Below are 12,449 nucleotides of genomic sequence, written 5' to 3' on the forward strand. Positions count from 1 at the left end.
ATCTCCCTCTTTACACCTGAGAAGACAAAAGATGTAGCCATTGGACTCTGGGGGAGGGATCCTCACCTGGAAGTTGTTCAGTAATGCTGCTGGAAACATGTGGTAAGAAATTTTGCTTTGAGTCTAATATCTAACCTGTATTCTTAAATTTATTCACTTAAATCTGGGTTACTGTTGATATTGTACTATATGTACCATATGACTTTTAAAAACAAACTTTGTATTTGTGGATAATCCAAGCACTATACCCAGATGTACAGTCACTCTTTTCGCAACCTGTGTATTGTATAATTTTAACATTAGCTTCAATAACATTTTTAAATCTCTTAAGCTAGGCACCAGAAAGCATTTTTATCTTTATTTTCTTGTAACCATTTCTGACTTTTACACCTCATTGCTCGTACTCACTTAAAACGCTCTCTTTGTAGTTAATAAACTTGATTAAGCTAATGCAGTATTTAAGTAGAAGTGTCTGAGTAACTCCATTTAAGGTGGTAAGCTTGTGTGTATTATTCCTTAAAGGAATGACAGAATTAACGTGGACTGTTCAGGAGAGGGCTGTGCAGTACAAGGCATACATTTAGGGGGGAGAAATCCAGGACTGGGAGTGTGTTGGGGTCACCCTGCAGTATAACTAAGGTTGGTAAGAACCAGAGTGAAACCCAAGTGTGGCTGGCAGGCTGCAGCTGAACAGGGACTCATGGTGTGACCTGCATGCTGGAAGGCTGTTTGTGAGCAGCCTAGGTGGGAGCTACTTTAAGCAAGGTATTGCGAGGCTCCCCATGTTTACTCCTGAAGGCATTCTGCACCAAAAAAATAAAAATTCTGCACCAAAAAAATAAAAATTCTGCATACAATATTTTAAAATTCTGCAAAATTCTGCAAATTTTATTTGTCAAATAAATGTGGAGGCTCCAGCATGGCATTGAGGAGCACGGGCCACTGGCTGCACAGAGGTGGGAGATCACTGTACAGCTCCCACCCGGGGGACAGACTCCATGGTGAGGCTGCATCCAACCCTGACACAGCACAAGGACCGGGCCTACCCCAGAAACACCCCAGGGGCCCTGCCCCTCCATGCCAAGTGCACCAGGTGTGGGCAAGCAGGCTCAGAAAGACAGGATCCAACTGTGGAGGGGCTTAGTGTGGGGGGATCCAGGTGTGGATTGAGAAAGTTCTGTGTGGGGCAATCTGGGTACGGGTGGCTCAGTGGGGTCCGGGTGCGGGGGAGAGGGGGGCAGAATCTGGATGCACAGAGGCTTCTTGGGGGGTTCTGGGTGCAACAGTAATGGGACTCAGCAGAGGGGTCCAGGTGAAGGTGGCTGGGGCTCAGCGGGGTGACAGACATCAGCAGGAGGGGTATGGGAAGCTCAGTGGTGGGGTCCAGATTCTGGGGGAGTGGGGCTCAGTGAGGTGGGGACCCAGGTGCAGCTGGCTGGGGTTCGGTACAGTGAGGATCCGGGTGTGAGTGGTTCGTCAGGGTGGTACGGGGGTGGGGCTCGTTGGGGGGGTTATGGGTGCGAGGGGTGAGGGTCTGGGTATGAGGGGTTCTGGATGCAGTGGGGGTTGGGGTGGATAGGGGAGCAGCTCCCTGTACAGTGATCCCTCCCCCTGCAGCTGAGGAGCGATGGGATATGGATGCAGGAAGCATCAGGGAGGGTGGAGGGCGCGGGCAGGAGTTTGAAGAGCTTCCTACAGCCCAGGGAGAAATCTGGGGGTGGGTCTGACAAAGCCCCAGATGCCATGCAGGGGAAGAGGAAGTCCTGTCCTCCCTAGCCCAGCCGGAACTAGCAGCTAACCCCGGTGCAGGGTAGGAGCCACCAGCCGGGTATTCCCCAGTCCCAGCCCCTGCCCCACAGTGATTTAGCTGCCGGCTGCCCTGGGCACCAGAAACATACTGCTGAGGAGGGTCGCATAACTGCTCTTGTGGCTTCCCTTTGCTTCCTTGTCAGAAAGTCATTTTTCTGCGGGGAAGCAAAGAAGTCTGCAGGGGACATAAATTCTGAGCATGTACAGTGGTGCAGAATTCCCCCAGGAGTAAAGGTTGTAGTACAGGGATGAGACAGCCCCTCACTGGTCTGAACTGCATTCTGGTATGTCAAACATACCTACTTACGACAGCACAACAAATGGATTATCTGATAAGCAAATGAATAAGCAAGCTTTTCATGAACAAGTTTTCCACTTGCTCTGAAATACAATACAAGCTTCAGATATGGCTAAAGCACATAAGATTGTCAACTCCACCAGAAGAAAAATTAAAGATTACAGTAAAATTTTAAAAGAGCAAGTGAGTCACACATACACGATAAACATATGAACAAAGTCGTTTTGATATCACATTTGTATATTATGGCCTTTTCTTTAAACACTATACTATATGTTTTCTCATTTATTCAAATATTTAAGATAAAAGCCCTATACTGCAAAAGGGCTTTCTCCTTCAGGAAAAGCAACCAAATAGAGCAAGGGTCGGCAACCTCCTGCACACGGCCCATCAAGGTAATCTGCTGGCGGGCCGCAAGACATTTTGTTTACGTTGACCGTCTGCAGGCACGGCCCCCCGCAGCTCCCAGTGGCCGCGGTTCGCCGTTCCCGGCCAATGGGAACTGCGGGAAGCGGCGGCCAGCACATCCCAGAAATAGAGAAATTTGCTTTCTAATTTATGCATAAAATTTACAGACAAACCTTTACCTATTAACTTCAAAAATTCGATCTAAAAAATATTGAATAAGCATAGACAGACACTATATACTTCAAGGGGGGATGGTAAGATCATTAGGGTCTGGATTCTGCAAAGCACTTCAACTCGTGCATAACTAGGCATGTCAGCAGTGCCAATTAAATCACTTAAAATTACATACATGTTTAAGTGCTTTGTTCAATCAGGGCCTGGGTCTATATATAAGATTAAAAACAATTGGTCATTTCAGAAGAATACCAATGAAAGGATGTGTTCTTACTTTCATTCCTTATATATATAAAGCACTTTGCAATTCTCAACAGTGCCTTCCATTTCAAAGTATTATATTATTAAAACCTGAATAGCCCTTTGAGCAGCAGCATTTCAAACGACTTTATGAAAAGGATTCGATGTACCCTTTTTTATTTTGGTGACACTTAACGATGCTGCACAACCCCAAAGCTACCGTTGTCACTAAACGTAAAAGAAAACTAATAATGTTTACTGAAGATAATCCAATTCAGAACTCCTCCTTATCTATCTTTATCTGAGGGATTGGTGGGGAATGCTGCTGAGAGGAAATAGTGGTTACAACTACAAGTTTGTCACGGAGGTCATGGATTCCGTGACTTTCCACAATCTCCATGAAATTCTGCAGCTGCAGCGGCCAGTGGGGCTGGTCCCGGGGGCCCCCCAGTGCAGCCATGCCCTGGGGCTAAGATTTAGTCAGGGGTGTTTATAGTAAAAGTCATGGACAGGTCATGGGCCGTGAATTTTTGTTTACTGTCCATGACCTGTCCATGACTTTTACTAAAAATACCCATGACTAAATCTTAACCTTAATAATGGTACATCAATTCTTTATTTAAAAAAAAAAATAAATAAATAAAAAAATCAAGGCCCCAATCTTGAAGCAACTTATTTGTGTGCTTAACTTTACACTGTAAGTTGTCTGACTTCAGAGAGACTACTCACAGTGTGTGAGGCTGAGCATATTTGTATTTAACATGTTTATTACAGTAGTACAGCGATCAGCAACTTTTGGCACGCAGCTTGCCAGGGTAAGCCCCTCTGGTGGGCCGGGACGGTTTGTTTACCTGCCGCGTCCGCAGGTTCGGCTGATTGCGGCTCCCACTGGCCACAGTTCGCCGCTCCAGGCCAATGGGGGCTGCAGGAAGCGGCGTGGGCCGAGAGATGTGCTGGCCGCGGCTTCCCACCGCCCACATTGACCTGGAGCGGCGAACCGTGGACACGACAGGTAAACAAACCGTCCCGCCCCACCAGGGGGCTTATCCTGGTGAGCTGCGTGCCAAAGGTTGCTGATCCCTGCAGTAGTACCTTAGAACAAATCAAGAGTGGGGCCCCATTTTACTAGGACTCTACAGAGCAGCAGACAGCCCATGCCCCGAAGACTTTGTACAAGCATATGCATAAGCCTTTACAATATCAGGGCCTAAGGAAACAAATCAGAGAAAAGAGGAGGAAATCTTAAACTGAAATGAAAGCGTAACAGAACAGAATTACATTTTCTCTTATATTTTAAAATGTACAGAGGAGTATGACACAGTTTGTGTGACTACAGCAGTTAAATTCATATACTGCAACAGCAGTTCTTAAAGTTCATAAGATATCATTTCAGCCCTGTGCTAGTAGTTTGTGAACCGTTCCAGAATAAGATATTACTGTTCACAGTCCCCTAGTTCTCTTACTAAATGTATGGAAGTTACTCCCTTGCTGAAAAACTTGGGCATCTGTACAAATGTGAGATTTTGGTATATTTTGAAAAATTGTGGATTAGCATTTTAGAATATTTTTTCTTCCTTTTAGTTTCCTATGTTGTGAGATTTTCCTTTAACAGTTATTTCTACATTATAAATAACTTTAAAAAAACAAAAACAACAGTCTTTTTGCAGAAAACCTAACAGAATGGCACAAATAGACACAAATCGGAACAAAAATGTACACATACAGAATGGTCTATGCTCAGAATAGTAAAAATATCTCAAGAAGTAGGGAGGATTTTGGTTTTCTAAAGGAAGAAATGGAGGCAAATATTAATTGGAAGGCTGTTCCAAGCATTAAGGGTAACATGAAAGAAGGTGTAAAAATCAGGAGCGAGAAATGACGACAAAGGACCACAACAACTTGAGTGTAGACAGGAGGTAGGATAAGACATGGGCAGAGATGTAGGTGAGTCCAGAGACCTTTCAATAAAACAAGAAGCTTGAACTTAATTCAGAAGAAGAACAGGAGCCATTGTAAAGATTATCTTGGTAACTGTCTTTTGAATGAACTAGTTGGTGGGGACAGACAATTGAAGAGGGGGTTACAGAAGAACAGCCATACTGGCTCAGATCAAAGGTCCATCTAGCCCAGTATCCTGTCTTCCGACACTGGCTAATGCCAGGTGCTTCAGAGAGAATGAACAGAATAGGTAGTTACAAGTGATCCATCCCCAGTCTCCCATTCCCAGCTTCTGGCAAACAGAGGCTAGGGACACCATCCCTGTCCATCCTGGCTAATAGCCATTGATGGATGTATCTTCAATAAACTTATTTCGTTATTTTTTGAACCCTGTTATCGTCTTGGCCTTCACAACATCCTTTGGCAAAGAGTTCCACAGGTTGACTATGTGTTGTGTGAATAAATACTTCCTTTTGTTTCTTTTAAACCTGCTGCCTATCAATTTCATTTGGTGACCCCTACTTCTTGTGTTAGGAGAAGGAGTAAATAACACTTTCTTCTTTACTTTCTCAACACTAGTCATGATTTTATAGACCTCTATGATATCCCCTCCTTAGTCATCTCTTTTCCAAGCTGAAAAGTCACAGTCTTATTAATCTCTCTTCATGTGGAAACTGTTCCATACCCCTAGTCATTTTTTCTGTACCTTTTCCAATTCCAATATATCTTTTTTGAGATGGGCTGACCAGATCTGCATAAAGTATTCAAGATGTAGGCATACCATGGATTTATATAAAGGCAATATGATATTTTCTGTCTTATTATCTATCCCTTTCCTAATGATTCCCAACATTCTGTTAGCTTTTTTGACTGCTGCTGCACATTGAGTGCTTGTTTTCAGAGAACTATCCACAATGATCCAAGATCTCTTTCTTAAGTAGAAACAGCTAATTTAAACCCCATCATTTTATATGTATAGTTAGGATGATGTTTTCCAACATGTATTACTTTGCACTTATCAGCATTGAATTTCATCTGCCATTTTGTTGCCCAGTCACCCAATTTTGTAAGATCCTTTTGTAGCTCTTCACAGTCTGCCTGGGACTTAACTATCTTGAGTAGTTTTGTATCATCTGCAAATTTTTCCACCCTCTTATTTACCCCCTTTTCCAGATCATTTATGAATATGTTGAATAGAACTGGTCCCAGTACAGATCCCTGGGGACACCACTATTTACCTCTCTCCATTCTGAAAACTGACTATTTATTACTACCCTTTGTTTCCTATCTTTTAACCGGTTACCAACCCATGAGAGGACCTTCCCTCTTATTCCCATGACATCTTACTTTGCTTAAGAGCCTTTGGTGAGGGACCTTGTCAAAGGCTTTCTGAAAATCTAAGTACACTATATCCACTGGTGTCAAGTATCAGAGGGGTAGCCGTGTTAGTCTGAATCTGTAAAAAGCAACAGAGGGTCCTGAAGAAGTGAGGTTCTTACCCACGAAAGCTTATGCTCCCAATACTTCTGTTAGTCTTAAAGGTGCCACAGGACCCTCTGTTGCTTTTTATATCCACTGGATCCCCCTTGTCCACATGCTTGTTGACCCTTTCAAAGAATTCTAGTAGATTGGTGAGGCATGATTTCCCTTTACAAAAACCATGTTGACTCTTCCCCCAACAAATTGTGTTTAGCTATGTGTCTGATAATTCTGTTCTTTACTATAGTTTCAACCAATTTGCCCTGTACTGCAGTGAGGCTTACCGGTCTGTAATGGCCAGGATCACTTCTGGAATCTTTTTTTTAAATTGGTGTCACATTAGCTATGCTCCAGTCATCTGTTACAGAAGCTGATTTAAATGATAGGTTACATACCACACTTAGTAGTTCTGCAATTTCACATTTGCGTTCCTTCAGAACTTTTGGGTGAATACCAACAGGTCCTGGTGACTTATTACTGTTTAATTTATCCATCTGTTCCAAAACCTCCTCTGCTGTCTCCTCAATCTGGGAGAGTTCCTCAGATTTGTCACCTAAAAAGAATGTTTCAGGCTGAGGAAACTCCCTCATATCCTCAACCATGAAGACCAATGCAAAGACTTTGTTTAGTTTCTCCGCAATGGCCTTATCCTCTTTGAGTGCTCCTTTAGCATCTCGATACTCCAGTAGCCTCACTGATTGTTTAGCAGGCTTCCTGCTTCTGATGTACTTACAAAAATGTTGCTGTTACTTTTTGAGTTGACTAGTTGTTCTTCAAATTCCTTTTCGCCTTTTGCTCCTTTCTATTTTCCTCAATAGGATTTAACTTCCACTTTTAAAGGATGCCTTTTTGCTTCTAACTGCTTCTTTTACTTTGTTGTTTAGCCCTGGTGGCACACTTTTGGTTTTCTTACTATGTTTTTTAATTTGGTATACATTTATTTGAACCTCTATTATGGTGTCTTTAAAAAGTTTCCATGAAGCTTGCAGGGATTTCACTTTTGGCACTATATCTTTTAATTTCTAGTTAACTAACTTCCTCATTTGGCGTAATTAAAATCAGAGATTACTAGAGTACTAATAACATCTTGGCACTAGAAAAAAGAAAGAACTGATTTCAGAGATGTTGTTGAAAAAGAAGCTGTATGATTGAGAAACCAGAGAACTGAAAGGTAACAGTGGGAAGGAAAGAGAGGAATTAAAGAAGACAACCAGGCTGCATGGTTGAATGACCAAATATACAGTGGGGCTGACAAACAAATTAAAGAGAAGACTTGCAAGGAGAAATTATGAGCTCATCCCCTTCAGACATGATGGACTGAGAAAATGATGGGGCATCCTTTCATAACAACTTTCGGTAAACCTGTAAATTAGCCATCTGACACATTTAAATAGGTGGCAGGATTAATTTTGAACCCAGCTACAACCTTTGGGCTTGATCACCCAATGGCATGTGATCCTTGCACCCATGTAGCCCATTCCCCAGGGACTTCAACTGTGCTCCAGGTAAGTGGCGGAGTTTGTAAATATAAATCCAGATACGGGATGGAAGCCTTTCTCAGGGTTGCTTTCAGTGGAGCATTATATCAAATTGTGAACTATTGTTGCACTAAAATAAATAGCTAAAGTCAAGTGCAGTACCTAAACCCTACACACTGTCATGGGAGGAAACTACCTTATACTCTTGCAAGGGACAGACACAAACTAGCAGGTGTTTTCCACCTTTAGCTACAATGAGCTTAAATAAAGCTATTAAACAGAATAAAACTTACCGACATAAGCCCCCAGCTCCTGCAATTTTCCCTTTATAGCGCCCTATAAAAAGAAAATAAATTAAGATTGCATTTAAGTTAAGGAACATTGGATATGACTAATACCCAAACTCTGAGAGAATTTTGGTTGCTAAAATTTGTTTGTCAACACCAGTAATACAGATCTTGTACAGGTGTTGAGCTTATTTTTCCTCTTTTCCACTATTTGCAATGCAAACTTCCAAAGGGAGAGGCAGTGTTGACAACTCTCATGATGTAATCACCAGTCTCTCAGTATCTGGGATAACTCTAGATCAGAGAGCCGCAACCATTGGTACGTGGCCCATCAGGGAAATCCACTGGCAAGCCCAGACGGTTTGTTTACCTGCAGCGTCCGCAGGTTCGGCTGAGCGCAGCTCCCACTGGCCGCGGTTCGCCGTTCCAGGCCAATGGGGGCTGCGGGAAACGGTGCAGGCTGAGGGATGTGCTGGACGCCGCTTCCTGCGGTCCCCATTGGCCTGGAACAGCGAACCGCAGCCAGTGGGAGCTGCGATCATCAGAACCTGTGGATGCTGCAGGTAAACAAACTAGCCCAGCCCACCAGCGGATTTCCCTGATGGGCCGCGTGCCAAAGGTTGCTGATCCCTGTTCTAGCTCCTTGAGTAATGAGATTACTTGAAAATCTCCATTTATGTTTTTAAATTCCTAGCCCTTCATAGTTGCAGAGAAACACTGGAAAACGTGAACCCCCAAAATAAAACAAACCATAAAAAGAAACCTTGCTTTTCAAATCTCATTTTTAAACCAATCTCATGACCTGGGGGGGAATCTACCTCATGATTTTTGAATCAGGATTGGTGTAGGCTAGTGATGGGCTCGAGGTGCACAATTCAGATCCAGGGTTCGGCCTCCCCGAGCGCGAGGATGTTTGGATGTCGGTTCGGCCCAGTCCAGAGCCGGCTTTGGCGGCACAGTTCGGATCTGGATGCGGATTCGGATTCCAAACTCCGATGAAAGTGGGGTGCCGGGGGGGGTGTTGAGGCCTCTCGCCACCTGTTCTCACTCCCTGACCCTTCCCCCGTCACCTGGCCCAGCTCCCGCTGTGTGCGCGCGCGTCGGGGACGGGGCTGGACGTGGACCCCGGCGGACGGTTTACAGCTGGGCCCGGGGCTCATTAGCGTACGGCCCGTGACACCAGCCTCGGGCCCTGTTCAGCGGCTGCAGCGCGGGGGTCTGGGGCCGCACCCGCCGGGACCACGGCGAGCGGGGGCAGCTGGGAACTCTGTGCCGGGAGGGGGGGCAGCCCAGCCGGCCGCAGGGGCTCGCGGCCCCCTTCTCGCTCACCCGGATCTTGCGGCTGATCTCGGTGCCGATCTCCATGGTCGCAATGTCTGAGGAGTCCCGGGCCGCCGCCGCTACCACAGGCCGGGCCGACACAGAGAGCGCGGCCTCCGCCTGCTGCGCCCTCTGCCGGGCAGCCCAGGAACAGCACCCGCCGGGACTAAGCCCAGCCCCCGGCCCTCTACAGAGCGGGTCGGAGCCGGCTGCTCTGCCCGCCACAGGCCCCCTCTGCACAGAGCGTCCCCATCGCCACTGAGAGCCTCATCCCTGCTCGCCCTACACACCACTCTCCTCCTGCCTTCTGTTACACCTGCCCAGCTCCCAGGCTCTCAGACCCCGATAACCACCTTTTTTTTTAAGGGGGGGGGTTTGGAAATATCCATTTTTTTTTTCAATTCCGAGTCATTTAAAAAAAAACTGTATCCCAAACAACTAAGGATGGGATTCACAAAGGTACTTAGGCACCTAAACTTCAGTTTTAGGCTCCACTGTGATTCACAAAATTCCCACCAAACCCTGCAGGCGCCTGTATTTTGAGGGTAAAAGTTAGAGCCCTGTGTGGATACAAAATTCATACCCGCAGATGTGGATATCCACAGATTTAAAGGGCTCTGCCAGGAACCACAGTGGCAAAAGCAGCAGCATCTTGGGCCCCCACTCGCAAGAGCCATTATCCACCACAGACAGCTCCTCTCCCTGACATGACTGTACTGCACTCAGTCCTGCCCACTGTAAGCCCAGTTTAACAGGCCAGTATACAGTTGGTAGTTTGGACTGCTCCAAAGTGGCATAAAGCAGTGAGAGCATACAAGTGAATCTATCCATAAAAGCTAAAATTAAAACACAAATTAAGGTTGATACTACATATATTTAAATCATCGTATATATCAGATGGTAACTTTTTTTAAACTTGTATTATTGTAGTGCTTAACAGCTTGTACCCCATTGTGCTAGGTGCTATACAAACACAGAGCAAAAAAACAGCCCCCGCCCCAACAGTTTACAATGTAAGAATAAGTCAAGAGACATCAGATGGTTCCAGACCAATATGAGAGTACAAGGAAAAAATGAGAGAGTATTGATCAGCATATCAAGAAGTGATCTTAACACACCTTAATAATTGAAACAAAAAAGGTTATTTCCATACAAAACAACTACAATCAAAGACATATCAGTAACTTAAAGGTAAAAAACATTAACATTACAGGGATGTTGTAATTATCCCCAAAACAAGCATACAAACCCAGGAGTTAAGGTAAAACTTAAAAGAAAAACAAACATATTAAAATATGGAAATAAACAGTAAAGACATCTAAATAACATGAACTCTGTCCTGTAACAACACCATGCAATAACCATAAAATTATGATCAATAATATTTTTTTATGGTCCAAGATTAGATTAAATTGACTTTAAAGACATTAAGGACAGTTGTAAAAAATTACTTATGGGTTCACTACAGAGCCAAGATAAAGTTGTCTGGATAAGAAAGGTCTGAATGCTAAAGGACATATTGTAAAATTAATTTTATCTCAAATTGGTGGATTTACTTGTAAATTATCTTTGAATACAGAATGAATTTTCTGATAGAGTGCTGTAATTTTGGGGAGCATCTGCTGTATTCTTCATACATAAATCAGTGATTCATCTCTGTATTAAGTGCAAATCTCAGTTTTAACTACAAAGCTGTAACTGGAGAACCTCAATAATAATCTCAGCTAATATATTCAGTAGCACAAGATGATGAACTGCCGGTCATTGTTTACGAGCCCAATTGTACCTTGAAAGGGTAATTTAGCAAACACAGATAAAAGTTTCATCTGCAGAAACAATGGACATGTTTTAGACTGCAAGCATTGTAGGGCAGGGATTGTGTCTATGTCATTTTATGTCTCTATGGCACCTAACACCCTTTTTAAAACTCAACAAATAAATTATAGTGTTGCATTTCACATAACTGCCTGTGGGTCTTAAATGGTCCCCTAAAAAGACAAGGTGGGTGAGGTAATATATTTTATTGGACCAACTTCAGATGGTGAGAGAGGCAAGCTTTCGAGTTTACACAGAGCTCTTCTTGAGGTCTGGGTAACTTAATCAGAGCGTCACAGATAAACACTCTGATAAGTTGCCCAGACTTGAAGAAGAGCTCTGTGTAAACTCGAAAGCTTGTCTCTCTCACCAACACTGGTCCAATAAAAGCTATTACCTCTCCCACCTTGTTCTAATATCCTGGGACTGACATGGCTACAACACTCCAAATTTTACAGCCCCTGTAAATTCCTGAGAGCCTGATTTAACCTTGTTTTGTGGAACACCCTGTATTTGTCATGAATAATACCTAGAGTGATGAAAAACAAAGGAAGTCTCAGAGACACTCTGTCAAGTAGTAAAAGGGAAGTGAAGGAGAAAATACATTTGTAAAAAGGAGAGAAGATTTTATAAATCACACAAAGAAGAATAATTCCCATCCCTGGGACAATCAATATCAGTCAGTGTCTGACTTTAAGGGTATGTCTACACTACGAAATTAGGTCGATTTTATAGAAGTCGATTTTTATAAATCGATTTTATACAGTCGATTGCGTATGTCCACACTAAGCGCATTAAGTCGGCGGAGTGTGTCCTCACTACCGTGGCTAGCATCGACTTACGGAGCGGTGCACTCTGGGTAGCTATCCCACAGTTCCCGCAGTCTCCACCGCCCATTGGAATCCTGGGTTAAGCTCCCAATGCCTGATGGGGCAAAAACATGGTCGCGGGTGGTTTTGGGTACATGTCGTCAGTCGCCCCTCCCTCCGTGAAAGCAACGGCAGACAATCGTTTCGCGCCAGACACCAGGGCGGTTAGAAGAGCACAGCAGGGCACGCTGCGCATCAGAGAGGCTTTGAAAACCAGTTTCATGACTGGCCAGGCTTCACTGTGACAGTTGTGCATGTTTCTCCTTGATGCGAATCTGCCCCCTTTGTTGACTTTAATTCCCTGTAAGCCAACCACCCTCCCCCCTTCGAAATA

The 12,449-nt window shown here is 44.2% G+C and overlaps 1 protein-coding gene across 4 annotated transcripts in view; it reads right to left on the reverse strand.

Moving 5' to 3' along the window:
- The window catches only part of ZC3H14 (zinc finger CCCH-type containing 14), an 81,744-nt gene extending 72,185 nt beyond the window's left edge, over positions 1-9,559 (reverse strand). For 3 of the 4 annotated variants that reach the window (XM_034768130.1, XM_034768131.1, XM_034768132.1), the window contains exons 1-2: positions 9,441-9,559; positions 8,118-8,160 (exon numbers count right to left, since the gene is read on the reverse strand). In XM_034768130.1, coding sequence (XP_034624021.1) covers positions 8,118-8,160; positions 9,441-9,476 — 79 coding nt within the window. In that variant the 5' untranslated portion in view covers positions 9,477-9,559. Of the gene's footprint in view, positions 1-8,117; positions 8,161-8,929; positions 9,392-9,440 lie in introns of those variants that run through there. The other variant, XM_034768133.1, reaches the window with a different exon arrangement.
- Between the last annotated feature and the right edge of the window lie 2,890 nt (positions 9,560-12,449).

Source organism: Trachemys scripta, chromosome 4, assembly GCF_013100865.1.
Source record: "Trachemys scripta elegans isolate TJP31775 chromosome 4, CAS_Tse_1.0, whole genome shotgun sequence".
NCBI classification, from domain to species: Eukaryota; Metazoa; Chordata; order Testudines; family Emydidae; genus Trachemys; species Trachemys scripta.